Source organism: Silene latifolia, chromosome 2 (assembly GCF_048544455.1).
Source record: "Silene latifolia isolate original U9 population chromosome 2, ASM4854445v1, whole genome shotgun sequence".
Lineage (NCBI taxonomy): Eukaryota > Viridiplantae > Streptophyta > Magnoliopsida > Caryophyllales > Caryophyllaceae > Silene > Silene latifolia.
In genome coordinates this window covers 173,218,670-173,242,037 of record NC_133527.1, presented here as the reverse complement: position 1 = coordinate 173,242,037, position 23,368 = coordinate 173,218,670, and the positions used below count along the sequence as shown (strand labels likewise).

Genomic DNA, 23,368 nt, shown 5'->3' with positions numbered 1-23,368 from the left:
TGGTGATTTTAATGCTTGATTAATGATATTTGACTCGGATAAAAGTGATTAACAGGTTATTTACATGTGATTGAGGTCATAAAAATAATAAAACTTGGATAAAACTAATTAGAAGGAAATTAATTATAAGATTAAAAGGTTAATTACGAATACAAATTAAACAAATTAATTAGGTTAAACAGATTATTAATGACGAATGAATTATGGTGACAATGAATAACATATGCAAATATATAAACAATGAATTCCAGAGATTCAATATTGATGAATCAAATCTCTAGAACCCGAATTTGATTTTAATGACGAAAACCCGCAAATATGAATTATAAGGGATTTAAGTCGGGAATTAAAAGATGATAAACTAATATTGAATTACATGTTAAAATTACCATACTGAATAGCGGATTAATCTTTTCCTCAGTGGTTTCCTCCTGCGGAAGAAAGATTTCCGTGTTTCTATTATGGAATAGCGGATTAATCTTGTTTCCTTAATATTTTGTGTGAATATTTCGGGATATATTTTACCAAAGATTAAAAGATTGGAAAATATGGAATAGAAATATCCGGAATATTCCAGAACATTCTGACTCGGCATTTTAAACGGTTATTAGAAAATGAAGACGGTTTTTGACTCGGACTCCAAATGTACTCTAATTACTGTCAAAACGACCGTATCGGCGCGTAGATGATGACTATGAGGTAGACACAAGTGTTTGAGCGATCACTTGACGATAAACTTACGAACTGTCACAAATCATTCCGTGTACCAAATATGCGGCCCAATCATCACCGGGTGGTTTGGGGAGGTGCAGAAATGAGATATCTACAGAGCCCCCACTTTGACTGAGGCTTGGACAAGGCGAAAGTCAAAGTATAGCCATCAGGTCAATCGAAAATTACAACCTGACGACTATGGCGACGCGAGGCGGCTCAAGGGGTCTGAGCCAAGGACCTGTCGTCGGGAACATTTTAGAGTCTGTCGACTATCGGGGAGGGTCGTTTAAAGTCCATTAGACTGCGTAAGGAGGCTCGCCAGCCATAAGAAGAGACCATACCTGAAATTCCTTGAAACTCCAGGGGAAACAAAACGCGATATTGGGAAAGGCAGCAGGACGTAGCTAGGAACTGCTGGGAGAAATCTGCTTGGGGTCGGCTTCAAACAAACTTCGGAAGAGCTTGGGGTCGATGTTGATCTCCATGTCTCGAGAGGGACGATTGGCTGTCCATGTACTCTCGTTGGGGAACAAAATAAAGGAACTGATCTCCATGTCTCGAGAAGGACGATTGTCTGTCATGAATTCTCGCTGGGGGAACATAATAAAGAAACTGATCTCCATGTCTCGAGAAGGACGATTGTCTGTCGTGAACTCTCGCTAGGGGAACAGAATAAAGGTGTGTCGAAACACCCGTCAGAAAATATCCGCTCGTTGTGACAAGCAAGGTCTTGGTAAAAAAGCGTGGTAGTTTGCAGTTGTCTGGGAAATACGGGTCCGGGTGAAGAATAAATATCAAACGGACCAAATATACGATATGGCATCAAGGAAGAGACGCACCAAAGATAGGCCCACAAATAACGAACTTATAACGAATTTTTGAAAATTCATGTGGAGGGAAACTGAGGAAGAGGCGCAGCAAGAGCTGCGTCTCTTGGAAGAGGCGCAACACCTGCTGCGTCTTTTCCTGAGTGTGGCTTTTCTGAGTAAAAACCTGATGAAACAGGTGTTTCATTTCATTATTTCGAAACATAAAATCCTCCATTTATCTCTCAAATTCCAACCATTTCTCGTCAAAATTTGATCAAAAGCTTGCATTTGTCATGACTAATCGAGGTATGTGTATTATTTTTGCATTAATCTTCCGTATTTGATCAAATTGGATCGACAAATTAGGGTTTTCAACCCTAATAAGTCGAAAATTTGGGGCTTTTCCCCCAAATGATTTTGCCTTGCAAAATTGACTTTGGAAATGGCTAATTGGTAGTATAAGGATCATAACCATGTATTTGTTTTGAATTTTCGTTGAGTTTTGAGCATTTGAGTGAAATTGTGACGGTCTCACAGCTAAACCGTAAATCGCTTCGAAAATAGCCTTAGGATTGCCTATTTGTGACGAAACTTGATATTTGGAATCCTTGTATGATGGGTAAACTTCCTACCATTTCAGAATTTTGATTTGTGACGGCTTTTTTAGGACACTTTTCTAGGGCATAATCGTCGTTATAACGAAATACTGTCGAAATTCCGACTCGAACCCATGACTAGGCTTCAACTTAGGCTTTTCTTGACCCAAATTACCACATGAGCAGATGGGTTTGTGGGAATATTTCCAAAGATGGCGAGAAAAGAGCGATTTAAGAGCTTTGAAAACTCGCAAATCCCCTAATTAAGGCTCGTTGTTACTTGACGCGGCCTAAATTCACTTTAATCTTGCAGGTGACGAGGCTTCTACGTCCGGGAGAGCTCCCATGGACGTGGATACCGCTCTTAACCCTTCTCGTTCGCTTGAGGAGGCGTTAGAGGAGGCTTTTACCGCTGCGGTGACAGCTGCTGAGGATGAGGTCCTCGAGGAGGAGGCCGTTGAGGAGAAGAAGGTCCCGAGGCGGGCCAACATTGGACGAGGTGGTCACCAGCTGAGGGGAGCACCAGCGTGGGCTGAGACTTGGGACAACATGTACCTCCTCTAGGCTGCAGAGGGTCACCTGTCCTACAGGACGATGAAGAGCTTGGTAACTCGAACTCATCACTCTTTGTTTATCTTCTTTCATTCCTTATTGTTGCTACTCCTTTCTTCTTCATTCAAGCTAAATATAGCTCTTGTTTCGAATCAAAATAGGAGGCCGGGAACATCAGATCGTTCTCGGGCTACACGACGACGATGGGATGCTACGAGAGGCTGTCAGCCGAGGAGCGAGCCATCATCGAGCGAGGAGCGTTCGGTGCCTTGGTGCAGGCTTGGAGGGACATCACGAGGAGGAAGCTTTGGGCTAACCTTAGCCTGGTCCGAGCTTTCTTGGATCGGTTTTGGGACACGACCTCCACCTTTCACATGCCTTTTGGTGAGGTGGGGGTCACGTTGGAGGACAATGACATGATTTCTGGCTTGCCGTGTGGGACTGAGGTGGTGGAGTGGTCGGAGACAGCCATGAGGGTAGACTCGGCTGAGGCTAGGAGATTGATCGGCTGGAACCTGATGCCGAAGGCTGCTGCGGTACCCGGATTGGTGCCTAGTTCTTACGTCCGTGATTATTTTGCGGGGAACACCCCGACGTCGGTGGTGATCGATGGGAGGGAGATGGCTCCTCCTCCCTGTACTGCAGAGCAGAGAGTCCGTTTGTGGCTCTGGTGGTTCTTGTCTTCGATCTACCTCGGAGACAAGGGAGAGAGGCTATCGATGAAGCTTCTTCCCTTTCTTTCTGACTTGAGCGACCTAGGACGTTGAGATTGGGTCACTGCTGGCTTTGCGGTCCTCATTCGCTTTATGAGGGCCATGGTTCGTCCGGAGTTGATGGAGAAGGGGACTTCTCATTCCGCTGTTGGCCCTGGACTATTGTTGGAGGTATAAACCTTTATCTCATTTCATGAAAGATCATTTCCTTTTCTTATCGAATCACAAAAGATCGTTATTGATTATCTTGCTTTACAGGCATGGGTGTACTCCTATTTTCCGAGCCTCGCGCCCGCCTGTGTAGAGGGCCTATCCCGTTGTGAGGGATTGGGTGATGTGCCGTACGAAGAGCCGGCGTTTATTTCACGACATCTGTCGACGGGACGTGAACGCTCTTCAGTTGGACGGTGTGAGTACTTCATCTTTTGTTGTTTGTCTTTCTTCATTGCTTTTTTTTTAGAACTGATCATAAGAATGACCCCTTGTTTTCTTTTCCTAGTGGGTGCCCAGGCCTTGGGTGGACTACGCTGGCGCTCCTCCCTTTGTGGCTGAGGTCCTTCGACCTAGAAGCTCGAGCCGGTTGCTGCTTAGGACGTCGATGGGTCCCGTGTGGTACTTGGGCGAGCGTTTGTCTCGTCAGTGCTCTCGAGATGTCTTGACAGTTCCCATCGATCCTCCTCGGACGATGTTCAGGGAGCCTTCTGAGGCTGAGAGGGAGGCTTACCTGGCAGGCGTTGGTGGTGACGCCCTCCTTCTTCCTGGCGAGGACTACTTGTCGTTCCTCTACGGGAGGTTGGCGTACTGGCCGGTTGTGGTAAGTGTTTTACTCTTACCTTGATTATTTTTGACAATACGATGAATGATCATCGATTAATGGAAATTATTTGACTTTGCAGGAGGTCGAGGCGGCAGGCATCGAGCCCCCAGAGTACCCCGAGACCCTCGAGTACACTGACGCGACGGGGATGACGACGATCTCCGAGCTGCGTGACTTTGGCGTGGCGGTGACGGATGCTGGCTTGGATGAGTGGCAGCATCTGATTCGGAGGGTAAGTTCTCTAACTTGTATAATTTTGTGTAAGAAAACATTTGCTTGATTTTGTCGAATCGTTTAAGAATCTTTTTTTTGAAATGCAGGTTGCGTCATCCCGGTTCGTGGCTTTGTGGAGGGTAGCCAACCGGCCGCGAGCTACTGCCATTGAGGCACTTGTTAGCGGTCGAGGTCGTCAGGTATGAGCCTTCCGTTTACTTCATTTTTGATTTTTCTATCTTTTCTTATTGTTTGGAATGATTGACATGAGCCAATTCTTGCGTTTGCAGGGGGAGAGCGACTTGGAGCGAGAGCTAGCCCAGTCTCGGGAGGAGACAGCTCGTCTGCTGAGGGAGCTCGAGGTCCGTGACGCCGAGATTGTTGCTCTAGAGGTGAGAGTTGCTGAGCTAGGCGGCGACCAGCAGTAGCCTCTTGTTGTTTTTGTGTCTTCAGCTGTATTTTGCATATTTTGTACATTTTTTAGGACCTACATTTTGGATTCTCGGACTTTGCTTGGGGCTCGAGCCCCCAGTTTGGTGTATATATCCCCTTTTGGTTGTATATATGATGGCCTGAGTGCCTTTGCTGCTCGGTTGTTTTGTTTGTACCTGCAGGTTAGCTTTGAACAAGTTTGGTAGATGACGGTTTACGCCGTCATGTTGCCGAAATTTACACAGAAATTCATAGAATATATATCTTTACACATGGCCTAAATTAGCGCAAAACAATGACTCGAAAATGCAAAAAAATGCAAAAATTTGCCGGAAATGACCGGACGGTAGGGAGGGCTACCCCCTAAAAAAAGCAAAAAATAGAAACATATAAGTTTATAATGTAATATTGAACGGGAGTGAAATGATTCCCCAAAAAAGAAAATTAAAAAAAGAAATGGATAAGTTTGAAAATGATTAAATTAAATTGGTGAAATGATTCCCAAAAAAAGAAAATTAAAAAGAAATGTATAAGTGTACTAAAGTGACGAAAATGTCGATATCGCCTCGAAATGCGTGCCCGTGGAATTAGGGAACACGAAATATGGTAATTTGACGGATTTACCAAAATAATAACCCGTATGAATAGGAAATTATTGTTTGAGGAATTAGGAAAGATCCAACGTGGAAAATCACAGAAAGTAGGCTGAGGAAGAGGCGCAGCAGGAGCCGCGTCCCTTTGAAGAGGCGCAGCAAGTGCTGCGCCTGTTCCCCAGTGTATCCGTCCTGACAGATTTTAGGAAACAACTTTTAGTATAAATAGAGACGTCGAGGGAGGTTTTTTTCACATAATTCTCCCGTCTTTCCTTCGTCTTATTACATAAAGATCTCTAATTAAGCGTACATCATGAATACTCTCGAAATTCGTCTGAAGGAGTGGAAAAATGAGTTCTCTCCAATGTGGAGAAACACGATATGGGTGCTTATAATTTTGGATCGATCTTGAGCTTGAAACTGATCAAGGTTGTCAAACCGTTCCTGGATGCTTGTCTTGATTATTGGGACCCGAATTATCACGTATTTGCCTTTCCCGGAGGCGATATTTGCCCATTTCCCGAAGAAATTGCTTGCGATTGGTGGTTGGGACCCGGAACATTTGCCTGCTATACCCTCTACTTCTCAAGGGTATAAGAACAAGTTTAGAGATTTGCTTGGTTTGACAAGAGCTGAGGTGGACCGTCTTGTGACCTCAAAAGGAGTGCGAATGTTGGACTTCATTGATCGATTCATCAATAGGGCATATCCCACCATTTCTTATGTTGCCAGGCGAAGGGCATTCGGGTTTTGCCTACTACATGTATATGTCCTTCAAGGGCATGTTATGAGGATTTGAGGGGTGATCCTCGTTATCTGAGCTTGATTGAGCAAATGGAGCTGCGCAGGAGCCCAGCTTGCCCGTGTTTAGGAGAGATCCTGTTGGGATTAGATAACAGGAAAGCCAACCGCGACCTTCCTTATTTGGGAAGTCCCATCATTTTACAGGTAAAAGAACAAGACTTTCTTTTTTTCTTTCTTTTTTTTTTCGTTTTTTTTTCGTTTTTTTTTTCGTTTTTTTTTTTGTTTTTTTTTTGTTTTTTGTTTGTTTCTAATACCTGTTTGTTGGTAGGTTTGGCTTATAGAGCGTCTTCGATTGATCAAACCCCTAATTCATGTTCCTGCTTATCATGCTCGCTCAATTGCGATGAGGACTAGACTTTACATGGTGGACTTCACTCGAGTCTGCAACTATTGGGAAAACAAACTGAAGAGTGATGATGGTCCCCTGATTAGATGAATCGTACCATGGTGGCATCTCAAATCTGTCACTGGAGTATCATCCTTGGATCCGACCCGATCGGTTCGCATTCCTGGCTTGGAGTTTATGATATGCATATTCCCGGAGAGGTTGATGAGGCAGGTTGGATTGAAGCAGATGATTCCGAAGCTTGATACCGTCCCGCAGACTGCCGTGACGCTTACTACTGAGAGCCGAAGAGAGTGGGCCATCAAATGGGCTCAAAGGAATACGTGGTTTTTGAATTCTTCTGTTAGTGCGCTATGGGTGTCAGATTCCTACATACGGTGGAGGAAAGCTGCTACTTCGGAGGAGTGTGAGAGATTGAGGAAGCGCGAGCCTGTTGACTACAAGGTTCGTGATGTAGAAAAGGAGAAAAAGAAGCATCTGACTGAGGGAGAGGAAGAAGCTGGGTTTCGAGTTGTTCATCCTTCGAAGAAACCAAAGACTTCTTCTGCCGTAGACAAGGTGGTTGACAAGAATGGCAAGGCTAGACCGCGAGAGAGACCGTTGGTGATTAGGTCGGAGGTAGCACATGAGCGCCCGACTCGAGGTTGAGACAAGAAATATGATAAAAATGACAAAGGCAAAGGAAAAATGGAAGAATAACCTGAGTCTTTATTATTATTTATTATTATTATTATTATTGTAATAAGAAGGTGGGGTTTCTAGAATCCTAGCCTATTTTTATTTTTTTATTGCATTATTTGTATTATGTGGCCTATTATTATTATTACAAGGAAAGAAACAAAAGAGGTTGATTGGTTATGAAACCGTTGTGATTTTCTTTTATTATTCTTGTCGAATTCCAAACGCATATGGAAATGTCCTTCTATTTACATTTAAAATAATTAATGGGTTGTATCCTGTGAAGGATTGCCTACGTATTCATTTGAAAAAATGAAATCAAACCCTTGCGCGTAGTTCAAGTAAATGTAAAAGAATAATTGTTCTAAGCAAAAGCTTGTAACGAACTAGAAAATAAGCATGAGCTTTTTACTTACTCTTAAAGTGCAATTTAGTTTATTTGATGACATGAGGATGACAAATTGTCAAAATGCAAGAGCAAGGTGACATTAGCTTAATTTAGCTCGGCCAGGGGCCGTTTATTTCGTGCCACAGGAGCGACACGTGGGGTTACGCGAGGCGCGTTTTTGCTCCTATTCTAGGCATAGTAACGTTTTAATTGGTCGAAGTTTGTTGGGTTGGCAAATTCATTCCCATCTAAATCTGTTATTCTAACCGCACCCCCTGGAAGTATGGACTTAACTAGAAATGGCCCGGCCCAGTTGGGTTTGAATTTTCCTCGTGGATCGACAGGTAAAAGAGCTCTAATTGATTTGAGGACCAAGTCTCCTTCTTTGATGTTCCTGGGCTTAACCCTTTTGTTGAAGGCTCGTTTGATATGTGTCTGATATGTTTGCACATTATGTAATGCACGTAGTCTACGTTCATCCAGGAGGATGAGTTCTTCATATCTGTCCCTCTTCCAATCGGCTTATGGGATTTGACTTTCGAGTAAAATACGCAAGGATGGTATTTCTAGCTCGTCTGGTTGTACAACTTCCATGCTGTAGGTCAGATAGAAAGGGGTGGCCCCAGTGGGCATCCTAACAGATGTACGGTATCCCCATAAAGCAAAGGGTATCTTGCTTGGCCAATCTCGATAGTTGTCAATCATTTTCTTGAGGATTGTGAATACGTTCTTATTTGCTGCCTCTACCGCGCCATTAGTTTGTGGTCTATATGGCGAGGAGTGGTGATGCTTGATTTTGTACTTGGCTAGCAATTGTTCAGTCTTAGCTTGGAAATGCGATCCATTGTCACTAATGATCTCATGTGAGCAACCGTATCGACAGATGATATTAGTTTGTATGAACTTTGCTACGTTTTTGGCTATGAGACTAGTACAGGAAGCCGCTTCTACCCATTTGGTGAAATAAACGATTGCCACCAGAATGAAACAGTGACCTCCTATTCCGTCTGGAGTGATCTTCCCGATGATGTCAATTCCCCAAGCAGAAAATGGCCAAGGAGATGTCATGGTGTAAAGCAATGAAGGAGGGACATGTTGCACATTCCCGAAGATTTGACAATTGTGGCAATGTCTGACATATTTGATGCAATCGGATTCCATTGTGGTCCAGTAATACCCCAAACGTGTGATTTTCTTTGCCATCATGGGTCCACTCATATGAGGACCGCATTATCCATCATGGACTTCTTCCATTACTTTCCGTGCCTGTGAATGATCAAGACAGCGTAGGATTAAACCAAGAGGTGTTCTTTTGTATAATTCTCCTTGCATGAGAATGTATTGGGAAGCTAGTAAGCGTATAGCACGTTGTCCCCTCTTGTCCATATCTGGTGGGTAGGTGCCGTTGAGTTTGAAGTTTAGGATCGCTTGGAACCAAGGCTCCTCTGTGACTTGTTCTTCATCGGTGATTTGGTGCACATAAGCTGGCTCTGACTGTCGTTCGATGCATAAAGGCATTTCTACCATGTTATCCGGCATATTAATCATAGATGCAAGTTTTACAAGAGCATCTGCAAATTAATTCTCCTCTCGAGGTAGGTGTAGGTAGGTTACTTGATCGAAGAATTGGGCAACTTGGTCTACTCTGGCTTGATAAGTTGCTAAGCTTTCACTTCGAATTTTCCAAGATCCCATAACTTGGTTGATGATCAAAGATGAATCTCCATGTACTCGAAGCTTCTTGATGCCTAAACCTACTGCCGCTTGTAATCCAATGAGACAAGCTTCGTATTCTGCAGCGTTATTTGTCACCTCGAAGTCGAGTTTGACAAAGATTGGTGTATGCTCGCCTTCAGGAGAAATGAGAAACACTCATATTCCAAATCCTCTTAAGTTCGAAGCTCCATCAAAGTAAAGGTCCCAGGAGTCTACATCGGTTTGGAGTATATCCTCATCCGGAAATGACCAAGTGTCTATTGTTTGTGCATCATTGATGGGATTTTCTGCGAAGAACTCGGCAACGGCGCGCCCTTTTATAACTTTTAGAGGTACATACTTGAGATCGAACTCTGAGAGCATAAAAGTCCATCTTGCTAAGCGTCCATTGAGAACGGGTTTCTCGAAGAGGTATTTGACAGGATCCATTTTGGAGTATATTTTAACGGAGTATCTAAGCATGTAATGGCGTAGCATTTTCGTTGCCCACACAAGAGTGAGGCATGTTTTTTCGAGTGGTGTATATTTGCACTCGTACTCCAAGAACTTCTTACTAAGGTAGTAGATAACTCTTTCTTCTTTTTCTACGGGTTAGGCTAGCATGGCGCCCATGGCTGTTTCAGTTACCGTGAGATATAAACCAAGAGGTTGATCTCGTTGAGGTGGCATGAGCACTGGTGATTTGGCTAGTATCTACTTGATTCGGTCGAATGCCTTCTGACAGTCATCATCCCATATGGTGTGATCTGTTTTCTTGAGCTTTTTGAAGATAGGTTCACAGATCATGGTGAGTTTTGATATGAATCGACTTATGTATTGCACCTTACCTAGGAATCCCCTCACTTCTTTCTCTGTTTGAGGTTGCGGCATTTCGATTAGAGCTTTGATCTTGGAAGGGTCTATTTTTATTCCTCGTTGGCTAACAACGTATCCCAGGAGTTTACCGGATGTTACCCCGAATGCGCATTTCTGAGGGTAGAGCCTCATGTTGTACTTTCGTAGCCTTGAGAAGAATTTGCGAAGGTTCGCAATGTGCCCTCTCTATCCTTGGATTTGACAATCATGTCATCTACGTATACCTCAACTTCTTTATGCATCATGTCGTGTAAGAGTGTAGTTGCGGTGCGTTGGTATGTAGCTCCGGCGTTGATTAACCCAAACGGCATGACCGTGTAACAATAGGTCCCACATTGAGTGACGAAGGCGGTTTTATGCATATCCTCTAAGGCCATCTGGATTTGGTTATAACCCGCGTACCCGTCAATAGCGCGTGATTTGCTGTATTATCCACCAATATGTCGATATGTGGTAGAGGAAAGTCATCCTTGGGACTTGCCTTGTTTAAGTCTCTGAAATCAACACAAACACGGATTCTCCCATCCTTTTTGGGCACGGGTACTATGTTAGCTACCCAGTCTGAGTACTCGGAAACTTTGATGAACCCGACTTTGAATTGCTTATCGACTTCTTCCTTGATCTTAAGAGCCCATTCTGTCCTCATTCGACGAAGCTTCTGTTTTACGGGTTTGAAACCTGGTTTGATTGGGATTCTATGTTCTGCAATGTCCATGTCGATCCCTGGCATGTCTTTGTAGGACCAAGCAAAATGTCTTTGAACTCGTGTAGGAGGTCTAAGAAACTGGCCCTTTCGGTAGAGCTCAAGGTCGTCCCTATCCTAAGTTCTTGGGGTTCTAGTTCAGTTCCTACGTTGATGGGTTCAGTGTTCTCTATTACTGGCCCCCCTTTCCCCTCTTGTAGTATTTCTTTGGCTATGTAGGAGGTATTTCGATAGAGTCTGGGTCTGGGTCATCCTCATTATCATCGTAAACAGAATTGCATTCAGAATAACACAAAGAGTAAGCATAACCTGATTTAAAGTTTGAGAAAAGTTGAAACAAAGAAGCCATCTGATCTGTAGTTAGTGGCGGTAAAGGGACAACCGTTGGGACATTTCCCGAACTACTGTTACTACTTGATGCTAGGCTAGGAGAAACAAGGGGAGTGGGAGTGACGACAGGAGGAGACTCTCTAGGGACTTCTCTAGACTCTGACTCTGACTCCGACTCTAACTCGAATTCATCGTCTTCTGGTTCTCCTTTGAACATCTCTCCTTCTCCAGTGGCGAGCTTGAAGAGTCTTCCTTGGTTGTTTGTCCACTTGATCGACTTTATCCATCCTTTCTGTTGATTTGAGTTGGTTTATGTGATTAAAGCGGTAGGGTTGAAGTGATCGTCTTGAAGTATCATGGTAATGATCTCATCCTGCGCGGCTCTAACAAATCGATCTTCTCCAAATAGTAGACTAACAGCTTGTTCGTCTAAGCAAGGTGCTTGACGAGTCTTGACGGTAAGAACCGTTTCTGTAGGAATGAAGTAGCAATTGTGAAAGATCTCGAATACGGCTAGCTTCCTTTCGAGATAGTGCCAAGGTCCGGGAAATCCATGAAAGAGTTCTTGACTTCCCTCCCTAAAGAAATATCCATTTAGGGTAGGAAGGTAGGGTTGCATTTGGATTCCCACATTCTTACGGTTTTGAACTTGAGCGAGCATCTCGAGAACTTCCTTTTTAGTGGGTTTGTATCCTAATCCAAGTGGTATTCTTTGTGAGTTGCCTTCTTTGTAGGATGCAAAGGTGTTTCTTCGGATAGGATTCAAAGGCATTCCCGGGAAGTATCCCTGGGATTTGAGCATGTGGTTGACCACCAAATTGGAGTAGGGATTGAAGTATAAGGGTGCCAACTCACTTTCTATGACATTTATGCTATGGAAGCCCCTAAGTTCATATACTGGATCCGCAAGGACTTGATTACTTGACCTCTTTTCGATTATTGCTTTGATGGGTGATGAAGTGATCGTCACCACTTTACCATTTAGTGGGATTTTGATTTTCTGGTGGAGGGTGGATGTTACCGCTTTGGAAGCGTGAATCCAAGGTCTTCCCAGAAGTATGTTAAAGGACGCTTCAATGTCCACTATTTGGAAGTTAACCAATCTCTCAATCGGTCATGTGGCTATGGTTAGGTTAACAAGTCCTACTACCTTTCGTCGTGTACCATCATATGCGCGAACACCTTGGTTGGTAGGGGTCCAATCCGACTCTTTCATGCCTAATTTGTATATCGTTTTCAAGGGTATGACGTTGATTACGGAGCCATCATCTACCAAAGTCATTGGCACATTCTTCTTTAAGCAAATGACAGTGATGTAAGGAGCCAAGTTGTGACTAGTACCAAAGGGTGGCAAATCTTCATCCGAGAAAGTAATAGGATTACTTAGCTTTGGTGATTCTTGGAAGACTAATTTGACCACGTCATCGGGTGTGGAGTTATGTGCCACATTTAGTTTGGACAAGGCTTGTAGTAAAGCTTAGCGATGTGGAAATGAGCTTGCCACTAGTTGCCAGACTAAAAGATCAGCCTTTGTCTTCTGTAGTTGCTTTAGCAAATGGTAGTAGAGGTATCTTCATTATCATTTGGTGTGACAACGGTTGTTGGACCATTCGTTATTGGACCATTTTGAGAGGTGTTTTGATATGGACGTCCCGAACGAGTAAGGTGGTCCACATCTTGATCCTCACTATTTTGGACTATTTCCTCACTGACTTTGACTAGGTAGTGTTCAGTGAGATACTCATCTTCATCATCATCGGCCCATACTCCATTGATAGTAGCAAGTTCCCTCATCCTTATGACTTCGGCCTCCAATTGGATAATTTGGTCGATTAGTTCATCAACCATGGCTACTACTTCTTGCATTGTAGCATTTTGAGAGAAGATTAGTGGCGCATGCTCTTTAGGTGTTGCGTTGGGATCACGCAGGATTGCCACTGCACTTTCTAATTCCGAGACTTGCCTATTCACGCTCGTTGCCCATGCGATGAAATCGGTGATGGTTGGGGAAATGGTAGAGTAGTTCCCTTCATTCTCTATTGCATGAATTTCACCTTCGAGTGGAGAAATGAGGTGTGAACAATCTAGGGTAGATTCTTCACTTGTAATCACTAGAATTCCAAGAGGATTCTGAGTGTTATTGGGCTTACCTCCAGGTGGTATTGGTAGGCGACCGTCTTCAATCATGTCTTGAAGTACATTTTTCAGCTTGTAGCATTTTTCTGTATCATGTCCCTTACCCCTATGATATTCGCAGTACGAATTTTCGTTCCAGAATTTGGACTTCTTTTCTGGTTCGGGTGTAGGGCCTATGGGTTAAAGCTTACCTTGTTTCATCAGTCTCTTTAGAGCATTGGAGTATGTATCCCCAATATTTGTGAACTTTTTTGGTGGGATACTTTTCTTAGATGGCTCGAGAAGGTTAACTTCATCAATCTTGCTAGTAGAGCCGTAAGAACGACTTGTAGAGCCTTGATATCCACGACCTACCGTTTTGGACAAGAGTCCTTTACGGATGTCATCTTCGATCCTTGTTCCTAGTACAGTTAAGTCCTTGAAGGTCTTAATGTTTTGGTACCTCAAATGACTCGCATAAATGGGCTTTAGATTGTCCACGAATATCTCCACGAGGGTAGCTTCATCTGGACGTTCAACAAGTTGAGTACTAGTCTTCCTCCACCTACTTAGGAAGTCGGTGAAACCTTCTTTGTCATTTTGAGTAAGAACCTCTAAAGTGCGCATGTTGACTTGGATTTCAGCATTATCCGCATATTGCTTGGCAAACTCAATTGCGACATCGTCCCAGGTAGCAATCTTCTTGTGCTCTAGAGAATAGAACCATTGTCTTGGGATGGTGTCAAGAAATGAAGGAAAGATCCTTAAGAACATCTCGGGTTTAATGCCTTTGATAGACATGTAATCCTTGAAAGCACGGATATGGTTCAAAGGGTTTTCATGTCCCTTGAATTTAGGGATATCCGTCATGTTGAAGTTAGTTGGCAATTTGGAACTCACAACCTCATATTTGCGATTATTTTCCCTATAAATGTCATCCCCTTTGAGATACATCAATTGTTCCTCCAAATATTGGAGTCGTTTCTCAGCTGCAGTCATACCTACGGGAGGGTTAACCTCATGTGCTCCCTTAAAAGGATTTTCATCCCCGAAGTTATTCACGAATTCATCAGACACTTCACTTTCTCGAGGAGGCATCCTCGTTTCCACGGCATATATCCGACCCTCGATTGTGTCGAGGCGATCATACACTTGGTCTTGAGTGACTTGGAGACAAGCTAGTGCGGCTAGGATTTGATCATTACCATTATGGGGTTGGTTGTTGCTCACGTCGCTTGTTTCAGGCATCTTAGAAACTGGATAAGAGATCGACGACGAATCAAAATACGATCAACCATTCTAGCACACTTACTCAAAAAAACGTTTTGACTTGTTAAATGGGGAGTGTGCCACTTGTGTCAAGTGAGCTTTGAAGAAATGACAAAGTTTGAAAATGTTGGTCCTAGTCAACTGTAGTGTAGTTGTAGGAGTGGACTCGAAGTGAGGTTTTTGAAATGGGCTTAGGCCCGAAGTTTGACTCGACAACTGGACAGAGTTTCGACTGATTTTACGCTAAATTTGGCCATGTTTCGAAATTTTTTTATTTTTATATTTTAAAAGGGATTTTGATTTTACAAAAATCGTCATGGTTTTGTTTAGAAATGGTGATCACATATGGTACAAGCATTTATACAGGCATTATAACAGGATGCTGAGTGCGTTTAGAAGGGTTTTGGCTTAAAGGGTGGGTTGCCATACCGAACAATCAAACCTGAGGTCTGTGGAGAGGCTCGTACCGAACAAGAGTAAGGCCGATTCCTAGTCCATTTCCTCAAGTAGTGAAAGTCCTTGATACAAACAAGAGTAAGTATCATGGTATGGATGACGTCAATCGCTATCCATCCTTAGGCCCAAATAAGAATTAGGACCGTTTAGACGGGACAATTGGTCGAATGAGTTGGGTTGGGCCTAGGAAAGCCGAATAAACGATCTAGGAAGACCGAGTTATGAAAACCGACAATTGTCTTGTACAAGCTATTCCCTAACCTTGTTCAAGTTTCACCCTTTTGGCTACACGTAAGTGTATTATTCCCCAGCGGAGTCGCCAAACTGTGGACGCGGGCCCACGGGGGCGAAAAGCGAAGCAAGCTTTTCTTTTGTATTTGCATTTGTGGAGTCGCCACCAATTTATTGTGGAAAATTGGAAATCGTTCGAATACCTCGTGTCATGTCAAGACACAAAGTAGTGACATGAACACCAAGAACTCGTTACCCTTAGCATTCTATGTCTAGAATGACTCTCGTGGATGCCAATGAACATGGATGTTCACAGAGATCTGAAGTAAGGGGTGAGGGTACGTATTAGGAAGCTCTTTTGATCGAACACCTAATCCCGCCCGCCTCGATAGCGACCTCTACTAATGATTAGGGAAATTATCTATACTCGATATATTGTCGATTATATGCATGCAATGCAACATCCATTAGATTAATCCTAACATGTGAAGAATTAGACTAAGTCGGTTATCACGTAATTTAACATACAATTAATGTCAAAGTAGAAATTTAGGATTGATTACATGTGAAGACATACAAGCAATATGATAAAGAAATACAATAATAATAATATAATAAATAAAATTACAATAAATAGATCGAATTTATTGACTTATGTCGAAAATACATTTAAAACGGATATTTTAGAAAAGAAAGAATAAATAAATTAACGAACATATTAAGGGTGATAATACAAGTAATAGTTAATTAGATATGTAATTAATAAACTAGGTCAAAGCAGAAACGGGAATTCAGGGACATAAATCAACCAGGAACAGGCGCAGCAGAGATGCGTCCCTTGGAAGAGGCGCAGCAGTCGCTGCGTCTGTTCCTTGGCTCCGTTCTGGCTGTGAAACCGGAATTGCAAATTGTTAATGCTCATTGGTGATTTTAATGCTTGATTAATGATATTTGACTCGGATGAAAGTGATTAACAGGTTATTTACATGTGATTGAGGTCATAAAAATAATAAAACATGGATAAAACTAATTAGAACGAATTAATTATAAGATTAAAAGGTTAATTACGAATACAAATTAAACAAATTAATTAGGTTAAACAGATTATTAATGACGAATGAATTATGGTGACAATGAATAACAGATGCAAATATATCAAAGAATGAATTCCAGAGATTCAATATTGATGAATCGAATCTCTAGAACCCGAATTTGATTTTAATGACGAAAACCCGCAAATATGAATTATAAGGGATTTAAGTCGGGAATTAAAAGATGATAAACCATAATGAATTACATGTTAAAATTATCATACTAAAATTATCGTGTTAAAAGAAATATGAACAAACAAACAAACAAAAGACGAAGGAAGAAGAAAGGAAGCAGGAACTGCGGCAGCCTCAGAAAGAGGCGCAGCAGAGTTTGCGTCCCTTCGAAGAGGCGCATCAGTTGTTGCATCCTTTCTCGACGTTTGTCTCCTGTTAATCCGTAAAAAGGTTTTAAAGCAAGGTTTTTATAAATCGGTTTTAAGAGTATTTTTGACGTAAACCTTACAATTGTGATTACAATAAATAAAGAACAATAATAAAATAGGGATTTACACCCTCAGACTTACATGTTTGACGAAACGAGATGAACTAAGTTAACGTTTAGTGATGCTCGACTCGAATGTAGATGAAAGTGCCGTCTAAGAGGAAAGAAACAAAGTTGATTGATGTGGAGTTGGTTAAATTGGTCGGTCATGCAAAACGAGGCTGGTACTCAGAAAGATCCGAGCTTACGTGGTCGAATGTTCACGCACGTAGCCGCCAAAAAGAAAGAACGTGGTCTAGAATGCAAAGGGAGAAGAGAAGGGCGGACACTCGCGTGAGAAATATGTGAGACCGAAGGTCTCTATTTATACTAATCACACGACGGAATTAGGGTTTTCGGAGAAACTTTGGAAGTGAATCTCGAAAAGATATGAAGAATACGCAGAAAAAGACTGAGGAAGAGGCGCAGCAGGCACTGCGTCTCTTGGAAGAGGCGCAACACTTGCTGCGTCTTTTCCTCAGTGGTTTCCTCCTGCGGAAGAAAGATTTCCGTGTTTCTATTATGGAATAGCGTATTAGTCTTGTTTCCTTAATATTTTGTGTGAATATTTCAGGATATATTTTACCAAAGATTAAAAGATTGGAAAATATGGAATAGAAATATCAGGAACATTCCAGAACATTCTGACTCGGCATTTTAAACAGTTATTAGAAAATGAAGACGATTTTTGACCCGGACTCCACATGTACTCTAATTACTGTCAAAACAACCGTATCGGCGCGTAGATGACGACTATGAGGTAGACACAAGTGTTTGAGCGATCACTTGATTATAAACTTACGAACTATCACAAATCGTTCCGTGTACCAAACATGCGGCCCAATCATCACCGGGTGGTTTGCGGGAGGTGCAGAAATGAGGTATCTACACACATATCTTCAAAGAAATGAGACCCACCAACACCGCGACGATACTGTAAGTCGAATCGAATTTACCAGAATTACGTCCCTCAGTTGCAAGATGTAAATATAGATCGTTTTATTGTAATAATTTGTAAATCGCTACTTTAACTCATTCATGAATTTCCAGATTTGGGAAATTTTGGTAGTATAATTTGCAATTCGACAATCCCTCTATTGATTTTACACCCAGTTACAACAATTCAAGTAAATGAATTAAAATGAAGGAGAATAATTTACTTTAGTTGTTGTTGTTGTTGTTGTCGTCGCCGCCGCGTCAAATGGTTCAAAAATTCAGTCCGGTGGGGAAGTAGGGTAACTTAAGTTCATACGTAGTAATCCCCCTACTAGTAAGAGAATAAAAATTCTCTTAATTTTCTCTCCAAAAAGCATATAGCTAAATAAGGTAATAAACCGTTTTTTTTAAGTAAGACAACGATGAAGAGAGAGAAAGCTAGAGAGAGAAAGCGATTTTCTCAAATCTAGGGTTTTTCTTTGGTCTTTCAGCAATGGCGAAGATAACAACTAATTCTCAATCTTCTACTACTACAATTAATCCACCAAATAATAACAGATCAACAATTAATACTAATACTCATACAGAATCACAAAAATTTACACAAAATAGTAATATACCAAATAATATAAATAGTGATATGAATACACAGGTTACTGATCAGACTTCTAAACCTTGTTCTTTAGAATCTTCTCATGATCGTGCGGCTACAATTGCGGCAATTCGGTTGGAGGTGGCGAATATGCTTGCGAAAGCAGGATATAATCAAGCTGAATGTGACGCTGTGCTGCAAAATGATGAGAATGAATGGACAATGGTACCAACTAAGAAGAAAGGCGATGCTAAACTTGCCCCGATTGTGGAGGATGAGGTCCTGGATAGTCCTACCAAAGGTAATGCCCTCAAACTTACTTTGGATGATGTTAAAGACGAAATAGAATACTGGAATTTAGCGGTTTATGGTTATGTGATGGGTGCAAACCCGCCGCGATGGAAGGTTATCTCCGTCGTATTTGGCAGAACTATGAGATCTCTAAGGTTTCTTTTTTACCTAATGGCTTATTTGTTGTGCGGTTTGCTAAAGAGGAACATAAACGCCTAGTATTAGAACAAGGAATGTTTTTGTTTGATGGGAAACCAATTATCCTTAGATCCTGGGAACCAAATGTCAAGATCACTAAGGTGTCAGTCAAATCTGTTCCAATTTGGGTGAAATTAGTGGGTCTTGACCTAAAGTTCTGGGGGGCTAAGTGTCTTAAGAAATTGGCTTCCTTAGTGAGGAAATTTGTTAGAGTGGAAGACCTTACACTGGAAAAGAACCTCCTAGGATTTGCAAAGGTTATGGTTGAGGTGGAAGTTGATCAACATTTCCCAGATAGGATTCATTTTGATGATAAAAATGGGCAAGAGGTCACTGTTTTGCTTGAATATGACTGGCTTCCTATCACTTGTCAGAAATGCAAGGGTATTGGTCATAGTACTAATATGTGTAGGGGAAGAGCAAAGGTGTTTAGGAAGCCTGTCAATGCTCCAATTGGCCAAGCTCCAAAGCAAGTCTGGAGGAAGAAGCCTGCTGTTGTTGTAAATCTTGACCTTAAGGAATTTCCTGTTCTTAATTCTCCTAGAAAGGGTGGTGATATTTCTGAGGATAGAACTGAAGGATTAATCACTCCAGCAAGCACCCCAGCAAATATTCCTAAGGTTTTCATGTTCACACCAGCAAGAATATTGACTAGAATGACTAGGCATGAGTCTACGATACCAGGAGGCAAGGAAGGTGATTTTGTTACAAGTATCAATGTTGAATTAACTAAATCTGTAGAAATGGTTGATAAAGGGGGGAGAGGGGGGGGGGGAGGGTAGTCCTCAACCCTTAATGCTTAAATTTGGTATGTGGAATATTTGGGGCTTGAATAGTGACACCAAGCAAAGAGATATTAAATGGTATTTGCATCAATCTAAGGTGGTCTTATTTGGGATCCTAGAGACCAGGGTCAAACCTGGATCTCTGAATAATGTAGCTAATAATGTGTGTAATGGGTGGTCTTTTGTAACTAATCATGCTTATCATATTGGTGGTAGGATATGGGTTCTGTGGAAACATCATTATGTCAAGGTGGATATAATTGAGATGGATTCTCAATATATTCATCTTAAAGTTAAGGATAATGTTGGGGATCATATATTCTATGTTACTTTTGTTTATGGTTTCAATAAAATTGAGGAGAGAGTGCCTCTTTGGAATGCCCTTAAAAGCTGGACTATTACTGAGCCTTGGGTGGTATTAGGTGATTTCAATAATGTTTTGTATACCAATGAGAGAATTGGAAAGCATGTCAAGGATGCTGAGATGATACCTTTCCAGGATACAATGGATGAGTGTGAGCTGCATGATATGAAGACTACTGGTGCATTTTTCACTTGGACAAATAAACAACCAAGTGAAACTAGAGTATTCAGCAGAATAGATAGGGTTGTTGTCAACACTGAATGGACTGATGTGTGGCCTGATTATTTTGCACATTTTGCTACTGAGGGTTCATTTGATCACTGACCCTATGTCATTTCTTGTGAAGTTGACAACCTGCCTCGAAGGAAACCGTTTAAATTTTTTTAACATGTGGAGCAGGGTGCCTAATTTTCAAGAAATAGTGAAGCATGGTTGGACAAGCTTTATACATGGGTCTCCAATGTTCAGAGTGGTAAAGAAGTTGAAGCTCCTTAAACCTGAACTAAAGAATTTGAATAGAAGCTTGTTCTCTGATGTTGAAAGAAATGCTGAGATAACATATACAATACTCTTGGATTGTCAAAGAAAGCTGCAAGCTAACTCTATGGATACAGCTCTTATGGATATTGAGTATCAAGCAAGGGAGAGCTACCAAATGTTGGCTCAGGTTAGAGATGACTATTTGAGACAGAAAGCTAAATGTCAATGGGCAAAAGATGGAGATAAAAATTCTGCTATGTTCCATAAAATCATTAAGAGCAGACAAATTCAAAATAAAGTTTTGAGATTGGAGGATCATATAGGTAGGGTCTGTACTAGGCCTGATGATATTATTCAAGCTTTTGTGAAATTTTATGAGCAACTTCTTGGCTCAAATGCAACTACTACAGGTTTCTATCCTCACATTGTTAAGAAGGGGCCTCAGGTAGACACTGCTGATTGGGATGCTATGTGCCAAATACCTTCTCCTGATGAGATTAAACAAGTTTTTTTCTCTATCCCTGATGATAAAAGTCCAGGACCTGATGGATATACTAGCTTCTTCTTTAAAGCTAGTTGGAGCATTATTCAACATGATATTTGCAAAGCTATAAGAGATTTCTTCATTTCTGGCCAGCTACTGAAGCAATTGAACAACACAAACTTGGTCTTGCTTCCAAAAACAGAGAACCCTATATCTGTTAAGGAATTTAGGCCAATTGCCTGTTGTAATACCCTGTACAAGGTCATATCCAAGTTGCTCTGTAACAGATTGGCTGCTATCCTCCCTAATCTCATCAACAAGTCTCAATCTGCTTTCATCAAGGGAAGGAGTATTATGGGAAATATTCTTATCAGCCAGGATCTAGTACGCTTATATACAAGGAAATCAGTGTCTCCTCGTTGTATGTTAAAAGTGGATTTTAGGAAGGCATATGATTCCATTGAGTGGAAGTTTGTCCATCAAATGCTTCAGAGTTTAAATTTCCCTCCTAAATTTATCACTTGGCTAATGAATTGCATTACCACTACTTCCTACTCTATTGTGATCAATGGACAATCCCATGGCTTCTTCCCTGGTAAACATGGGCTCAGACAAGGTGACCCCTTATCTCCACTCTTGTTCCCTTTGTGCATGGAGTACCTAAGTAGATTATTGCAGGAAGCTTGTGAGTACAAAGGTTTTAAATACCACCCTCTTTGCAAGAGTCTCAAACTATCTCATCTCATGTTTGCTGACGACTTGATTTTGTTTTGTCGTGGAGATATAAGGTATGTGGTGACTTTCATGGAAGTCTTTAACTGTTTTTCTGGTACTTTTGGTCTATAAATTAGCAATGAAAAGTTTGATATTCTTTTGAATCGTCTCACACCTGATTCTGAAGCTGATATCCTGAGGCATACTGGCTTTAAGAAAGGCTCACTGCCTTTCAAGTATTTAGGTGTTCAAATCTCTCACAAAAGACTTAACAAGCTGGACTGTAATGTACTTGTTGATAGAATGCTTACAATAATTAGGGCTGGAATAAGAGGAAAATATCTTACTCAGGGAGATTGGTACTGGTTAAATCTGTACTAGCTACCATTCATAACTATTGGCCTCAAATTTTCATTTTGCCTATGGGGGTTATAGACAGAATAAAGGCATTATGCAGGAATTTCCTTTGGGAGGGTGGTGAAGGCTATTCAAAGGCTCCCTTAGTAGCTTGGTCCACTCTTTTCAAAGGGAAGGAATATGGAGGTCTGGGCCTTATTTATACCAAGTTATGGAATGTTGCAGCTGTTGGTAAGATTGTTTGGTGGATTGCCAAGAAAAAGGACCATCTTTGGATACAATGGGTGGATAAAATTTATATGAAGCATGTATCATGGCGGGATTATAAGCCAACTTATGCTAGTTCATGGGCATGGAGGAAGATCTGTGAAGTAAAGGAGACTTTTAAAATGGCACTGAATCAAGGTAAGTGGATGGCAGCTACTGAGGATTACACAATTTCTGCTGGATACGACTGGTTAACTCAGCACAATTCTCTGAAGGTACCTTGGGATAAGAGTGTTTGTAATAGATTTAACATTCCTAAGCACTCTTTCATTCTGTGGCTAATTTATCATGGACGTTTACTAACCTTGGATAGACTGGTTAAGATGGGCATCACTCAGCAACTTTCTTGCTTCCTGTGTGGCACTAATGATGAAACTCATTATCATTTATTCCATGACTGTTGCTATACTAAACTTTGTCTTACTCAATTATCTACTTGGCTCAACATTCAGCTCCCAGGTCAGATAACTACTGCTTCCATTTTGAAAATGAAGAGATTTACTAGGTTCCCCAGGCTTGTGATTAGTTCTTTGGTTGCTGCTGTACACTGTCAAGTCTGGTATGCTAGGAATACTTGCAGGCATGAGGGGTATGTCTCTTGTCCTGTTGCTCTCATATCAAAGGTGAAAACTGAATGCAGATTCAGGCTCCTGGGTCTTGATACTGGCACTCTTAAAAGGGAGGATATTGACTGGTGTAAACAGCGTGAGTTAATGTAGGGGTATTACTGATTGTAGTTCATGATAGTCCTGATGTATTGGTGTAATGGCCAGCTTTGTGTTATCTACTCTATCTAGGGTAGAGTAGGAAACAAGGAATGGTTGTAACTGGTGAATTATGGCCTTTTTTATAGACATGCTTATTAATATTACTTACATTTTCCACCAAAAAAAAAGGTAATAAATAAAATTTTCTTTCATTACATTATTATCTTTTCAATGAATATATTCTTATAAATAAACTTTAATTTTTTAAAATAAAATAAAATTGATATTAAG

General features: G+C 41.5%; 1 protein-coding gene across 1 annotated transcript; it reads left to right on the top strand.

Annotated features, from left to right (window-relative positions):
* The first annotated feature begins 22,168 nt into the window (after nucleotides 1-22,168).
* LOC141641652 (uncharacterized) lies at nucleotides 22,169-23,089 on the top strand. The gene has a single exon (XM_074450307.1). The coding sequence runs from the start codon at nucleotides 22,169-22,171 to the stop codon at nucleotides 23,087-23,089; it is 921 nt and encodes a 306-aa protein (XP_074306408.1).
* The last annotated feature ends 279 nt before the right edge of the window (nucleotides 23,090-23,368 follow it).

Bases quoted from the DNA above. Each gene is read 5' to 3' on its own strand.
- LOC141641652 (XM_074450307.1), top strand. From the start codon at position 22,169: ATGGGGGTTATAGACAGAATAAAGGCATTATGCAGGAATTTCCTTTGG.